The sequence below is a fragment of the Anas acuta genome, chromosome 5 (genome assembly GCF_963932015.1).
Source record: "Anas acuta chromosome 5, bAnaAcu1.1, whole genome shotgun sequence".
Classification (NCBI taxonomy): Eukaryota; Metazoa; Chordata; class Aves; order Anseriformes; family Anatidae; genus Anas; species Anas acuta.
This window is the reverse complement of record NC_088983.1, coordinates 3876789-3890541: the sequence shown is the minus strand read 5'-3', so window position 1 is coordinate 3890541 and position 13753 is coordinate 3876789. Positions and strand designations below refer to the sequence as shown.

General features: G+C 54.7%; 1 protein-coding gene across 5 annotated transcripts in view; it reads right to left on the bottom strand.

The window, feature by feature from the left end:
* Positions 1–13140, bottom strand: part of SAMD4A (sterile alpha motif domain containing 4A) — a 71813-nt gene extending 58673 nt beyond the window's left edge. For 2 of the 5 annotated variants that reach the window (XR_011096720.1, XM_068682318.1), the window contains exons 1-2: positions 13121–13138; positions 12092–12678 (exon numbers count right to left, since the gene is read on the bottom strand). Coding sequence is in view for 4 of the 5 variants with exons in the window: in XM_068682318.1 (XP_068538419.1) it covers positions 12092–12287 (196 nt within the window). In the remaining variant the exon portion in view is untranslated. Of the gene's footprint in view, positions 1–12091; positions 12679–13120 lie in introns of all 5 variants that reach the window. The other 3 variants (XM_068682321.1, XM_068682322.1, XM_068682320.1) reach the window with 3 other exon arrangements.
* Positions 13141–13753: the final 613 nt, after the last annotated feature.

The following is a 13753-nucleotide window of genomic DNA, read 5'->3' as shown; positions in this document are numbered from 1 at the left end:
ATATGGAAAAGATGAACCCCCCAAAAAAAGGAAAGATAACGTGCAGGATGAGACTCGGATATCGATAAACCAACGCCAGGCATGAGCTGCTGGTTCTTTGCCTCGGATCTGACCCCAGTGCCCCAGGGCTATTTGTGGCGCCTTGCAGCACCCTAAATATATCCATGCCGAAATTACATTTTGCTGTGGAGGCAGGAAGCTCCCGTCTGCCACCGAGCCCCTCGGTGAAGGAAGTCGGGCCGAGGAATCCCACCAATGCTTCCTCGCGCATAAATCTTCCCCGATCATCTCCCAGCAACTGCAGCCGGGAGCCCCGCTCGACCCGGCTGCCCTTCATCCCCAGCCTCCTCTTCCCAAAGTTTCTTTCCCAAAGCTTCGCTGTCAGGCAGAAGTTGTTCCCCAGCTGCCTCTCGTTAAGCACACCCCGTATTTCCTCCCTGCAAAACCCAAAGTTGGGGCCACGTGGGACAACACGAGGGATGAAGCTCGAGCACATCTCCCCAAGAGACAACGTTCCTCTAGTGGCTGTGTGCCAGTGAAACGCAGCCGCCTGGGGGATTCACGTAAAATAAGACCAGAATGACCAATTTCTGGGGTATTCCTCAGAGAAAGGCAACAGGGGAATTTGTGTGAGCAGGCAGAGTAAGGAACACAACAGCCGTGCACACCCTAACGCCTTCCCCTCCTATCCACAGGATCAACGCGTGCACAAATTTGCAAGGGGCTGACACCAACCCCAACGGTCACCACGCCACGCACAAAACCCCAGCTCACCCCCCAAAAAAAATCCGAGATGCTTTTTCAGGGCAGAAAGCACTGAAAACAAAATGAAGGGGGGTATTTGGGTACCCGAGCTTCCCTCGGAGAACCCAGTCCTCTCCCACGGCTGCTTCCAGCACCGGGAGTTTTTATTAAGCAGAGCGCCGAGAATCAAACAGTTTGTGCTCGGGTCGTGGTTTATCACCAAAAAAATCCATCTTTGGCAAAACCAGAGGGTTTGTTGCAGGGTTGGATGCACTTATCACCGAGTCGTGCCGTTATCTGGTTTCACCATCCAGTTCCTCCGCGCTGCGGCGATAAATCGTGAGGGCATCCTCCCAGGCATCGCTTCTACGAAATAGCCATCTTGGACAAGAAAGCAAGCCCACAGCAGGAAAAGCAGTTGAAAATTTTAAAAAAGAGGAAAAAAAAAAAAAAAAACAACATTTCCTTTGCAGGATTTATTTTTAAATGCCGGTTGCCTGAGCCTGCTCGGGGAGCTGGTATGTCAGGAGCTGCTCCCGTGCAAGGGGCTGAATGGTGACTCAGCAGGTAAAAGCTGTCAAAAACGTGTCCAAAATTGGAAGGATAAGAATCAGAAGGGAAAACTATAAATACCGCAAGCAGCTCTGCTTTGTGCGCTGGCTGGGTGCCTGTCACTGCTGAAGATGCTCTGCAGGGCGAGCGGGGGATCCCGTCCCCAGCCCGTCCCCAAACCCACGGGGGGATTCCTGCCCCCAATGGGTCCCGGGGCGCTGCAGAGCCCCCTCCTGAACCCCAAACTCATCCCCAGCAGCTGCCAGCGCAGCTTTTTAAGGCATATCCAGAAAAATGCCTCTTTTTGCACTGGCTTCTTCTTTTTTTTTTTTTTAAATACAAGTCAAAAAGCCCAGCCAACATGAAAGGCTGGGTAAACACTCCTCCTTTCCCCAGAAGAAATTACAAAAATGCCTTTGAATTTGTTTTGGCAAGAAACAATGTTTTTTATGAAAGAGCTTCATTGAAAAGTCACAATTTGGAGGGTAGGCATCTCTTCTGCATTTTTAAAGTTTTAATTACCACCTTAGCAGTATTTTGACACAGTTTATGGGTTGTTAGCTCGCGCTATGTGCTCCAAATGCCAAGCGCACCTTTTGGAAGCGTCTTATTACCGCGCTGATGCTAACTGCCGAGGTTGTGCTGCCGAGCCTTGTTTCGCTAATTTAAAAGTAATAAATTAATTCCATTTGGAGAAACGCTGCCATTTATAAGCCAGCAATTAAGAACAGATTTAATTCCAGATATTGCCGCATTCTTCAGCTTATTGAGTTATTGGGGACTAAAACCGGTGCCGTCGGTAAGGACGCGCTCGATTCCTAAAAGCAAAACCCCAAGGCACTTTCTCGCTGCCCAAATTAGTGCCAACAGCAAGCAAAAGCTGGGGCTGCCTTCGTGTCCCCCGGGAGCAGCAGCACACGGCCTTGCTGCCAAGCAAAGCGCGCAGGCACCGAGCTCAGGCTGGGATTTCCACCCCAAGGGGACGCTCCCAGCCAGCGCGCCCCAAAAGCCCAGCCACTGCGAGAAGCTCTCAGGACCCTGCTCCCATCCCTCCTGGGTGAAAAACACAATAAAGTGAGCAAAACGAAGCATAACCTGGGCTTCTGCAGGGTTCCTCCTTTTGCTCTCCCCAAAAAAAGGAAAGAAAAAATCCCCAGGCGTGTGTTTTTATTTACAGAGATCCCAGAGATCCGCTTCCTGCAAGGGCCTTCTCGGAGGCAGGATCGTTTCCCTAATTGTAAGCCTGTTGAGAAGCAGGCTGCCCTCCGCTTTCAAGCTGGAATTAGTTACGCTCAGTCTGACCCTGCATTATTTTGAGGCACAGCAACATTAAGAGAAAATTAGAGCGACTTGTTAAATCCTGTAAAAGGTAACGCAGCCCTGTTACTCCAGGTTCACACGCCAAAAAAAAAAAATAAAATAAAAAATTAGGCTCTTAGCAAATCACGACTACTGCTTTAATGTGGCAGCATTTAGTCATCTTTTAAATTCATTCATTTCTCATTTGCTTGAACAATCAGGCTGGCTTTAACGAGCCCTCCCTGCGAACCCGGCAACAACAAAGGATGAGCGCTGCTTACATTACAGGGCTCCGCACACCTAGAAAGGAAATCCTAAAACGCAGCCAGATCACCGCTTTGTAACCCTCTCTGCCAGCCATGTTTGTAATCTTGTAGGGTGTAATAAAGCCAATCGGAGTAACGGTGCCTGTGTAAACCACTTTTTGCGAGGCAAACCACGGGTTTTTAGGGAGTCGGTGTGGGTGGCAGCACAGATCCAGCTGGGGCCAAGCTTCTGCACGTCCTCCTCGCGTGCACCGAGCACAAACAGCCCACGAGCAGCGTGCCCAGGCCGGGAAGGAGCACTTGCCACGCTGCACAGGCCTGGGGCGAGGAGCCCGGAGCCTTTTGCCAGCAGAGTTACTAATTAACTCGAGCACAAGGATTTAGGGAAAGGTTTTCACCCAGAGGGTGGCCAGGCACCGGGACAGGCTCCCAGGGCAGTGGGCACGGCCCTGAGCCTGTCCTGGAGGCTGAAAAGCGTTTGGACACCGCTCTCAGACATAGGGTTTGGTTTTTGGGTGGTCCTGTGGGGAGCCAGGAGTTGGACTCGATGCTCCTCGTGGGTCCCTTCCCACTCGGGATATTCAGCGAGAGCATCGCTGACTTCAGCAGGGCCGTGCTCGGCCACCAGACCACGTCCTCGCAGAAGAACACGGTCTGATCCTATAAATGGTGGGACCAAACCCACCAAAATGACAGCGTGACATCAGGAAGGAGCTGGATCACCCAGATCCTCGGACATCGGGAGGCACCGAGGCCCCAGCAGCACCACAGGCATCCGCACGGAGAGCCCCGACTGCTCAGGGTTGGGGGGCAGAAACGGGCAGTTTCTATTTTAACACCCCAGAAAACAACTGAGCATCGGTGCAAACACCCAGTCGGGCTTTAGGAGGGATTTAAAGAACTCGGCTCCTTGGCTCTCTAATCCCACACGATGCTTCCCCGCTAGCCGCCAGTATCGACTTCTAACAATGCAGAAGCATCTGCCCACATTTTTGCAATTATTTCAGACCCGGCAAAGAGCACCCTCGCCTTTCTGTAGGGTTAATCTAAAGAACAGTTGCCAAAACGCTGAGAACACAGCCGAACAATAGCTGCTCTGATGAAATTCCTCCGTTCCATAGAGAAACCAGTATCCTCCAGCTGCTGCGGCTCGTCCAGAGAGATCTCCGAGCGCTCACCCGCTCCCGTTTAAAAAAAATAATTAAAAAAAAAAAAAAGGAATAAAATAAAGATTCAAGCACAGCTTGCAAAAATATCAATGCGGCCTCTTGCACTGCAGCACAGAAGTTTTATTAATGCAACATTTGCTGTGCCTGAACCACAAACCCTGGGTGCAGGGCGGCAGTGCCGGCCACCTGTCCCGGCCGGGGAGGCTCGCTCCTTAGCGCAGAGACCACTTTTAGGAACCCAACCTCTTTAAATACCCCTTCTCGGTGGAATCTCTGCTCAGTCATTTATAAAAACTGGCTAGCTGAGGCGGACAGCTGAATTACAGCAGCTCTTATCCACGTCCGCCTGAATGCAGCAGCCACCTTTATTTATAAAGGCTCTCCGGCTGACCGAGATTTGACATCGGCTACAAAGAGCGTTCAGCCTCCAACTGGCTGCTTCGGGATAATGCGATGAAAGGTTGGCGAGTGCAGCCCAAGAAGACACCTTTACGCCACGCTACGAGCTATCGTTCAACGAAGCCGTGCTGCTCTGACGACTCTTTTAACCAGCCGGGCTTCAGTAATTGATTTCCCGAGCACGCTGAGCCGCACGCCTTTGCCTCTTTGGCTGATAGGTATTCAAAGTGGGTTTATATAAATATATTTTAAGACCTTGTTCTAAAATATTTTGGGTATTTTCTGCCATATCAGGCCTATGCCTTCTCCTTCCAGATCTCCAGGGTCTCTGCCCTTTGCTGCTGGTTGCCCGGTCACCTTCTGGCTCAGCCTCGCCTGGGCACCACGAGGACGGACGGACACCTTCACGACACACAGACACCACCTACACATGGGCAACGCAAAAGCAAGGGGATGGGGGAAGGCAGAAAGCAGGTGGCAGGAAAAAACAATGGCTCCCAGATGGTTTTCTGCTGCTCCATCCACCACAGCAGCCACCGGCGACAACAGAACGTGACCACCTTTGCTGGCAGACGTGTGAATCCTGCTTAAAATTGCCAGCACCCCCAGGATGGGCACATGCAAACACACAAAGCAGGGCTCAAAGGAAGGCTTCAGGTCCGTGCACGCTCCCACCAGGTTCCCAGCACCCTTGGAGCAGCCCCGAGTTTGGGGGCTCCATCCTCGTACCCACAGGGAGGACCCCAAACAGCATCCTCCAAAGCACCCCCCAGCATCCTCCCCTCACACCCACCACACTCACCAGCACAGGGCCGAGCCCGGCACCACTCCAACCCCAATTTGCTGTAGACGGGGAAAAATTTGGGGGCTGGCACCGATGGAAACAGCCCCACGAGCTGGGGGTGTCGCTGGCGGCACCGACCCCGAGCTCCGGGGAGGTTTTGCAGCTCCCTGGGATCCTGACGGAGACACCCTCGAGACGCCAGCGCCCGCCTCTGTCTCCGAGTCCGTTGTTATGGTTACTGAAGGGTGTTTTCTTTCCTTTTTTTTTTTTTCTCCTTCTTTTAAAAAGATTTCTTATCAGTTTAACATAATACCGGTGCTCAATAACAATTCTTATCTTAAAAGGTCACTCAGGTGGTTATAACCCAGCACCGCATCCACGCTCACACTATCTGGAGGGAAACAGCCTGGGGACTTTTTTCTTTTTCCTTTTAAAAATAACCCACCTCTTTTGAACTGCAAGATTTCTTTAAAAAATAAAAATAAAAACACAAAAAACACGAGCTGACCCCACGGGGGATTGGAGCTCACAGGGGAACAGACAAAAAGAGGGAGAAAAAGGAAAACACGCTGGCTGCGAGAGAAGCAAAAGGAATATCCCAACAGAAAAAAAAAAAAAAAACACAAAACTACAAAACCCGGGGAAATGCATGAATGTAGAGTCCAGCTGCTGCAGAAACACTATGTTCTGCTTGCACGAGCGTGACTAGCCAAGTTTCCCCACACCAACCGAGGTCGTGGTTTTTCTTATTCCACATCACCCCCCCCCCCCAGTTAGTGAGAGGGACAAAAGAGCAGGGACGCAAAAACCAGGGTGAGGACAACTGATCCATGATGGCTGGGGTTTGCTCTTGGCAAACACAGGAATAAAAATGCAGTAGGGAAAGGGGATTTTAGGGTGTTTCACTGTGCTAAACCCGGTCAATTACTTCTTACAAGAAAGCCACCAAAGGTAACTCCGGCCCCTCTGTCCCATCCGGCAGCGACGCGAGGAGCAGGAGAACTAACAGGTTAAAAGCCAGGCAGGTTTGTGGTTTGTCTGAACGAAGTTTCATCCAAAAAGAAAAAAAAAAAAAAAAAAAGGAAAGCAAAAGCAATCTGGAAGCAATTACTGGTGGGGATCAGGCACAGAGGAGCTTTGCAGCGCCCTGTGCTTCCCCCCCAGGGCTGCCTCTCGCTCCAGAGCACAGAGCGAAGCTGCCGAGCCCTGCAGACACCGCTTGCAGTATGAACGCTGCTCTACGCACAGTAACATCTCCAGGCGTGCCAGCTCGAGGCGCTGGGCCCCATCCAGCTCCTGCAAATGTCAGGAGAGGCTCGCAGGGACGGCGGCAGAGGCTGGCTTGGCCCCGGGTGCCACACACCCCAACCATCCCGGCGATAGCTCACACGTAAAATGTCCGTGAGTTCGTCCGAGCACATTAACGCGCCCAGCAGGAGGTTTTTTTCCTGCCCTGGGGGTTTTTAGTCGTGTGTAACACGAGCTGCACCGTGCCCCAGCAATGGGTATGCCCAGAAAGGGCCGCAAAGGGCAGAGGAATTAATAACAGCAGAGCCGTGGCTGTCGCCCAGGCGAGGGCCTGCAGGTGAGAGGAGCCTTCAATCGCCACAGACAGGGGCCACGAGCCTGGAAAGACCCAGGCCAGGTGCTGTGCTGCAAGCTGGATCAGAAAAATCAAAAAAAAAATGCTACAAGTGTGGCAACTTTGTCAAAATCTTCAACACAGCCCTAGCGTGCAATGGGGTCGCCACACACAGGCAGGGCTGGGAGGCAGGCAGCTGATGGGAGCCTGTGCTGATAAACCCTTCATTTACAGCTGCTTATTCGCCTCCTGCATGGGAAGGGTAAGAAATGCCCACACACCTGTGGCCAACAGCTACCCTGCCAGTTATAGGGACATAAAAAGGACAGGGATCTCCCAAAAAGAGTCCAGCAGAGGGCCACGAAGATGGTACGGGGCCTGGAGCTTCTCCCCCGTGAGGAGAGGCTGAGAGGCCTGGGGCTGTTCGGCCTGGAGAAGAGAAGACTGAGAGGAAATCTCATTAATGTGAACATAAATCTCATAAATACCTGAGGTGTGGGGTACAGAGGGGTCTGGCCAACCTCTTTTTGGATGGTTTGTGGGGACAGGACAAGGGGCAATGGCCACAAAATGGCGCACGCAAGTTCTGCACCAAAATGAGGAAGAATTTCCTCACGGTGAGGGTGACGGAGCACTGGGCCAGGCTGCCCAGGGAGGCTGTGGGGTCTCCTTCTCTGGAGATATTCAAGGCCTGTCTGGACGCCCACCTGGGCAGCCTGCTCTGAGGAACCTGCTTTGGCATGGGGTTGGACCCGATGATCTCTCCATGTCCCTCTTCCAGCACCTCTCAGGGCCCTTGGGCAGCTCTCGGGAAAGCGAGAGTTAACGGCAAAGCAAAGCTCTTGTTTATCCACTGAAAATAGAAGGAGAAAACGCGAGGGGCGATGCACACTCAGCCGCACACGCATGCACACATGATTCATGCAAGGCTTCGTCCCAGCTGCAGCCCGCGGTGCCGAGCCCTGCTCCCATGCACCGAGGGTTTCACACACCGCCGTGCTCAGCCCCGGCCTCCCGAATTCATGCAAGAAGTGGGGTGGCCGGGTGGGAACCCCAAAATATTGCCTGGTGGCTGCTGCAATCCCACAGCACCTGCACCCCGGTGGAGCCGAGCCCCACGGAGCTCCCGGCTCCGAGCCCTGCAGCTCGGGGCGCCGGCGGCGCGAGGGGTGCCCTTTCCCTCACGGTTATCTGCCGTAACATTAGACCCGAGCACGAAGCCCGAGAGCTGAGGCACTGACGAATGTATCTTAAAATAAAGCAAGTGTTCACGCTAATTACTATTTCAGTGAGTCACACTGATTGCAAACATAACTCCCAGCCTGGAAAAAATTGCGTCCATGGGCTACAAATTAAATTAATAATGGTGGTTGGGTTTTTCTTGTTGTTTTTGTTTTCTTTTGTTATTTATTTTTTTTTTTTGATGGGAGATTACAAGAAGGAAGAGCAGGGCCTGAGGAACCGCAGGAAGCTGGGGACTCATGCCACGATCAGCTCGGTCCCCAGAAACCATCACCGACCGCGTCAGGGTGCGCAAAACTTTGCAAGGAAAAAAAAAAAAAAGAGGAATAACCTAGGTGGTGGAAAGCCAATTCCTCCTCCTGCAGCAGCTACAGGTCAGTTGCACCCTGGAAAGAAAAAGGCCAGTGGTCCTGTCACCGCCTGCTAGCTCAGCACCTTCACTTTCCACCCACAGATTGGGGTCTCGAAGCAGAGCCCTCCACCAAACGGGTGCATCGTGACAGTGGTTTGGTCCCGAAGGGTCTTAGGTGGCTGACTGGGGCACCAAACATTTTAAAAACAAGTGACCTGAGCAAAAAGATGGACAAAATGAGCAGCCAGAGCAGCACACAGCATCGGTCACACGGCAAAGACCATGAAAACCAGCACCCACCAGCACCGGCTGAGAGGCTTCCCCGCTCCCCCACGTAATCCCATTTGAGGATAAATGCATTTGCCAATTTGATTATTTGGACTTATGGCTGCACAGTTTGTCCTTATTCAGCTCCCCATGTAAAGCCATCTCCCATCCACCCACCAGAAAGCCTCAGAAGATGCCCGGCACAGCTTCTCCTCGCCCTCCTGCACCCACCTCTTGGGGGACAGCCCTTCTCCATCCAAGCACGAGCACAAGGTACATGCACAGGAGGCTGCTTTTGGGTAGAGATCAGACAGGATTCTCTGACTCTGCTCCGCAATGATGCCCAAAACACTTCGCCAAGCAGCCCAGGAGATTAAAAGCCAAGAGATTAAAACGCAGAAGGGTTAAGCACGAGTCCAGGAGTGCCTCCTCTAGGTCCCATCAACTCGTGGGAGGGAAGAGCAAAGAGGGCTCCAGCTCACAGCGTGCTGCCCACCCACCACCAGCCAAGTGCTTCCCACAGCTCCTCTGGCGCTTGGAAAAGCACCTTTAAAGAATCAAAACCCCAAATAATTCCAAAGAATACTGCAAGTGCAGACCACGATCTGTAAGGACATCCTCCCCACACAGACACAAGGGTGCGGGGGGCACAGGAGACGCCACCTCCCACCCCATCCAGTGCAGTGCTTCCACCCAGGCTATCCCAAGAGCACTCAAACCGGAGCCCAGCACCACAGCAAAGCCAAGAAAAAACCCCAAAGCTGTGCCCCGGGGTGGTTTTCCACGGGTGGGGGCCGCTGTGGGGACACCACGGTGTTTGCCTCCGATGGGAGCCCGCAGCCAGGGGAGCAGCAGCAGCCGCAGGGCTGGTGCCGCAGCCACCTAAAGGTACCCGAGGTCTGCAGGAACATGTAATGCCTTTTATTAGAGCAGCTGGAAAAAAAATAAACCACACAAGCCCTCCTTTGAGCTTCTGCACCTTCCCGCTTGGCCATTTTTTCCAGCTGCATCACTTGGTCTAATTAAAGGCATTACCCCTGCCTCTTCCTCCGGCCGGCCCTCGCCGGGACGAGGAATCTGGGGCGTTTTGGTGCTCTCACTGCGGCCCTCGACAGCCTGCTGAAAGGAAATCAAGATTGTGGCCTTAACGTGCGGGGGAGCTGGAATCTGGTGGAAAGAAAGCTCAGCGCCCTTCCGACCGAGGGCTGGGGGATGCAGACGGGTGTTTGGGTGCTTTGGGGCACCTCCAGCAGGAATTACAGGAGCTGAGAGGCCACAGCAGCTCCAGCGCTGCCTCCAGTGGGGCTGGCTGCACGATGCCCAAACCCCACAGGTGTTTTTTTGGGGCAGGAGCAGCCCCTGTGCTACAGAACACCTGCGGCTCCTATTTCTGCGCATCGGTGCCACGGTTTCCGTACCCCTGCAGAGCATTCACACTCAAACCGAATCAACAGCAACCCACAGCGTGCACCAGGTGAACCACAAAACCTCGGCGAGGCCACAAGCTGCACATTTCCCCTCCTGCATCCGTTCCTTACTCCCCTTTTACCTTCGCAGCCCCGAATTTTAACGCACCGGGGTTTCAGGTGGCCGTGCGCTGCGCTGCCACATCTCAGGGACACTCAGGGATCCTACAAGACGCCTCTCCTCGGAGGCAGACACGCGGTAGCACCTCCCCAGTGGTACAAACCAACCCCCTTCCCGCACCAAACCCGCTTTTGAAGCCAATTTGGACGCTTGGTCCACTAAATCAGATCCACACGGCGCGCTCCGAGCGGCACCGCTTGGCTCAGGGTGATGCCGCTTATAAAGGCACCCATGGGTGCTGAGCTCCTGCACCCATCCCACCACACGTGGCCCCATCCCATCACACATCACCGCGTCCCCAACGCCCAGGACAGCTCGGTGGGAGCCACCACAGCCCCTACAAGAGGACCACCAGCAAGATTTGGGATCTCCGCAAACCATCCCCGGGGAACCTCGGGGACGTGGCTCCATCCAAAATAAAATCGGAACGATAAAAACACGATGCAGATGAAGGAGGAAGGTGCAGGGAGGGCTGGAGGCCCGGCAGGCAGCAGCAGCAGGGCTCTCCATCCCCAGCCCAGCGGCCGAGCTGCGGCCCTTGGGCTGTTTGCGAGCAGCAGCAGTGCCCGAAACGCGCCCCGCGGCATTCCTGCCTCATTCCCCAGAGCTATATAAGGCAACACGGCCAATTCCAGCTCCTCTCCCTCCTCGCCCCGGGGTGGTTTCCTGCTCCCTGCTCCCCTCCGGGGACCTCGTCATCAAACACAGCGGGGCCAGCTCCAACCACCTCAAAAAAAGCCCTAAAAAAGCCCCAAAACGCCTCGCTGGCCACTCACACTCCACACACGCAGCAGCACGGGGGCTGCCGGCCCCACGAGGGGATTTGACCAGCGGGAATGCTTTGCAGCAAGGCTCTTTTTTCCCTTTTTCCTTTATTTTTTAGGTGTTGGGGAACAGCCACCCAACACCCAGGCAGGTTTCACCCTCCCCTCCTCCTCCTCCACGTTTCAGAAACTCGTGTTTAAAGCAACTCCCATCTCGGCGCAGACACCGCCAAGGAGCACGGCTGGCCCGGGATATCCCACACCCCAAAACACGAGATCAACCCGTAGGATTTGGGGGGCGTTTTCAGCCCTCTGCAGCCCCCCTTTCCGTGCGCCAAAGGCGCTGCTGTAAGCACGCAGCTCGCTGCGCAGCAGCCAGCAGTCGCCTCGGATTTTCTCAAACACAAGGGGGGTATTGAGAGCCGCAGGAAAAAGGAAAAAAATAAATAAATAAATAAAATGCGTCCAAACAGGATCCGAGTGATGAAATCGAAATCGCCGCATTTCCAAAAAAAAAATAATAAAATAATGAAAATAAATAAATAAAATCGAGGAGAACCCAGGGCTTGCGAAAATACCACTTGGGCTGAGGTGGCGCCGGGGCCGCTGCTCCGTGGTGCAGGGAGCCGAGCGAGCCACGTTGGCCAAAAGAAGCCGAGAAAATCCAGACTCTACGTGACCTGACTTGGTTATTGCACAGGAAACTGCATGGAAGGAGGAAGGGGGGTTGGAAAAAAAAAAAAAAAAGAAAAACACAGAAAAAAAAAAAAAAAGAGAAAAAAAAAAAAAAGCAAAGGCACCAATCATTCATGCTACCGTAGTTCCACCACGCAATAGCCTGGAGTAGTTCGCAGCGCGGAGCCCAGCCGAAAGGAGCCGTGGTGGGTTTGAATATTAAAACGTAAGAGAGGAAAAAGCCCTGGGTGCAGTCATGGTGGGGAGCCCTGGCTCCAAAACCTCTTTTTTTTTTTTTAAGGCAGCGTTACAACACCGAGCGGAGACCGAGGCAGCGTCGGAAAAGGGGGGAAATAAATAAGGAAAGGCGTAAAAAGGGGGATTTATTTTTTTCGGAGCGAGGACTCACCGGGGTTGTTGGCCTCCCCTTCGAGGATGTGCAGCTCGGTGCAGTCTGCCAGGGAGTGCTCGAGGCAGAGCTGCAGGAAGCGGGCTTGGGTCCGGCTCACGCGTTTGAGCAGGGAGAGCAGCGCAACAGTCTGCTCGCACTCGTTCCAGCCCTTGAACCAGCCGGCCAGCACGCCGACCTGGTCTCGAAACATCATGGTGAGAGGGGCAGGGGGGAGAGGAGAAATAAAGGGGGGAGCCTCCGGCCCCCCAGCCCCTTCCTCGGATCTCGGCGCCGGGCTCGGAGGCGGAAAAATCTCGGCGGCGGAGCGAGGGTGGGCCGGTGGCGGGGGGTTGCGGGGTTTTTGGCGTGGGTTTTTTTTTTTTTTTCCACCTTCTTCTGGCTGGGGAGCGGCGGTGGGGTGTCCCCGAGGTGGTTTAGGGGTTGGGGGGGGGTGGAAATGGTCAAAAAGTGGGGGGGGGGATGGAAAAAATAAAAAAAAGGAGGAGGCCGGCGGAGGCTGCGTGAGCGGAGGTGGCCCTTGGCTGGGCGGCGAGGAGTGGGCAAGGCACGGAGCGGGGCTGGAGCTGCGGCGGGGGGCTTCAAACCTGGAACAGAAATGGGGGGGGTCAGCAAGGGGGGGGGGAGGAAGAAGAGGAGGAAGAGGAGGAGGAGGAGGAGGAGGAAGGCCCGCAGCAGCCCAGGCACCGCAGCCTCCTGCTCCTCCAGCCCTGCTTTGTGCCCCCCCAGCAGGACAACCCCATTTTGTGCCCCCCCCCAGGACCCCCTCATTTTGTTTCCCACCCCCGGGACCCCCAAAATTTGCGCCCCCCCCCCCTATTTTGTGCCCCCCCCCCCCAGGGCACCCCCTCCCCACACTCCCCACGGCAGGGTGGGGGGGTGCCTAAACCCCCCTCCCTTTCCTTTTAGCGGGGAGGGCGACCACACCAAACCACGTCACCTCCCTAAAACCCCCAAATTAACCAAAATAACGCTTTTTTTAAGAAAAAAAGTTGCCCCCCCCAAAAAAAAAAAATAAACAACACTCACCTCGCTCAACGCGGGGCCGGGGCCGGGGAGGGGGGGGGGCGGCGCGGGGGGGGCCGAGCCATGGTTTGGGGGGGGGGGGGGGTTGGGAGGGAGGAGGAGGAGGAGGAGGAGGAGGAGGAGGAGGAAGGCCGGGGGGGGGGAGGGGGGCGCGGGGCGCGAGCGGCGGCGGCTCCGCGGCGCGAGACTGAGGCCGGCGGCGCGCCGGGCCCCCGCTCCCCACATGCCGCTCATTTGCATACCGGTGACGTCATAGAGCGAGGGGGCGTGGCCTCTGCGGGGGGCGCGCCTTTTTTCTGCCCCCCCCCCCCCCCCAATTCCGCGCGCAATTTCCCCCCCCCCCCATCCCCTACTCCCCGGGGGAGTTCCCCCCCCCCAAAAAAAAAAATAATTAAAAAATGCTAAAAAATGAGAAACGAACCCAAAGTCGCCCCCACCCCCCCCCCAAGCTGGATTGTGGCCCCCCCCCCCCTTCCTCCCAGCCTCCACGCGTCCAGGAGGCTGGAGGAAGCCTCCATCTAGCGGAGAGCGGGGGAACGGCGGCGGATTTTTGGGGGGTTTTGGGGGTTTTTTGTTTTTTTTTGGGGTGGAGGAGAGCAGCCCTGCTTCGTCTCGCAAGGAAGGGTGTTTTTTTTT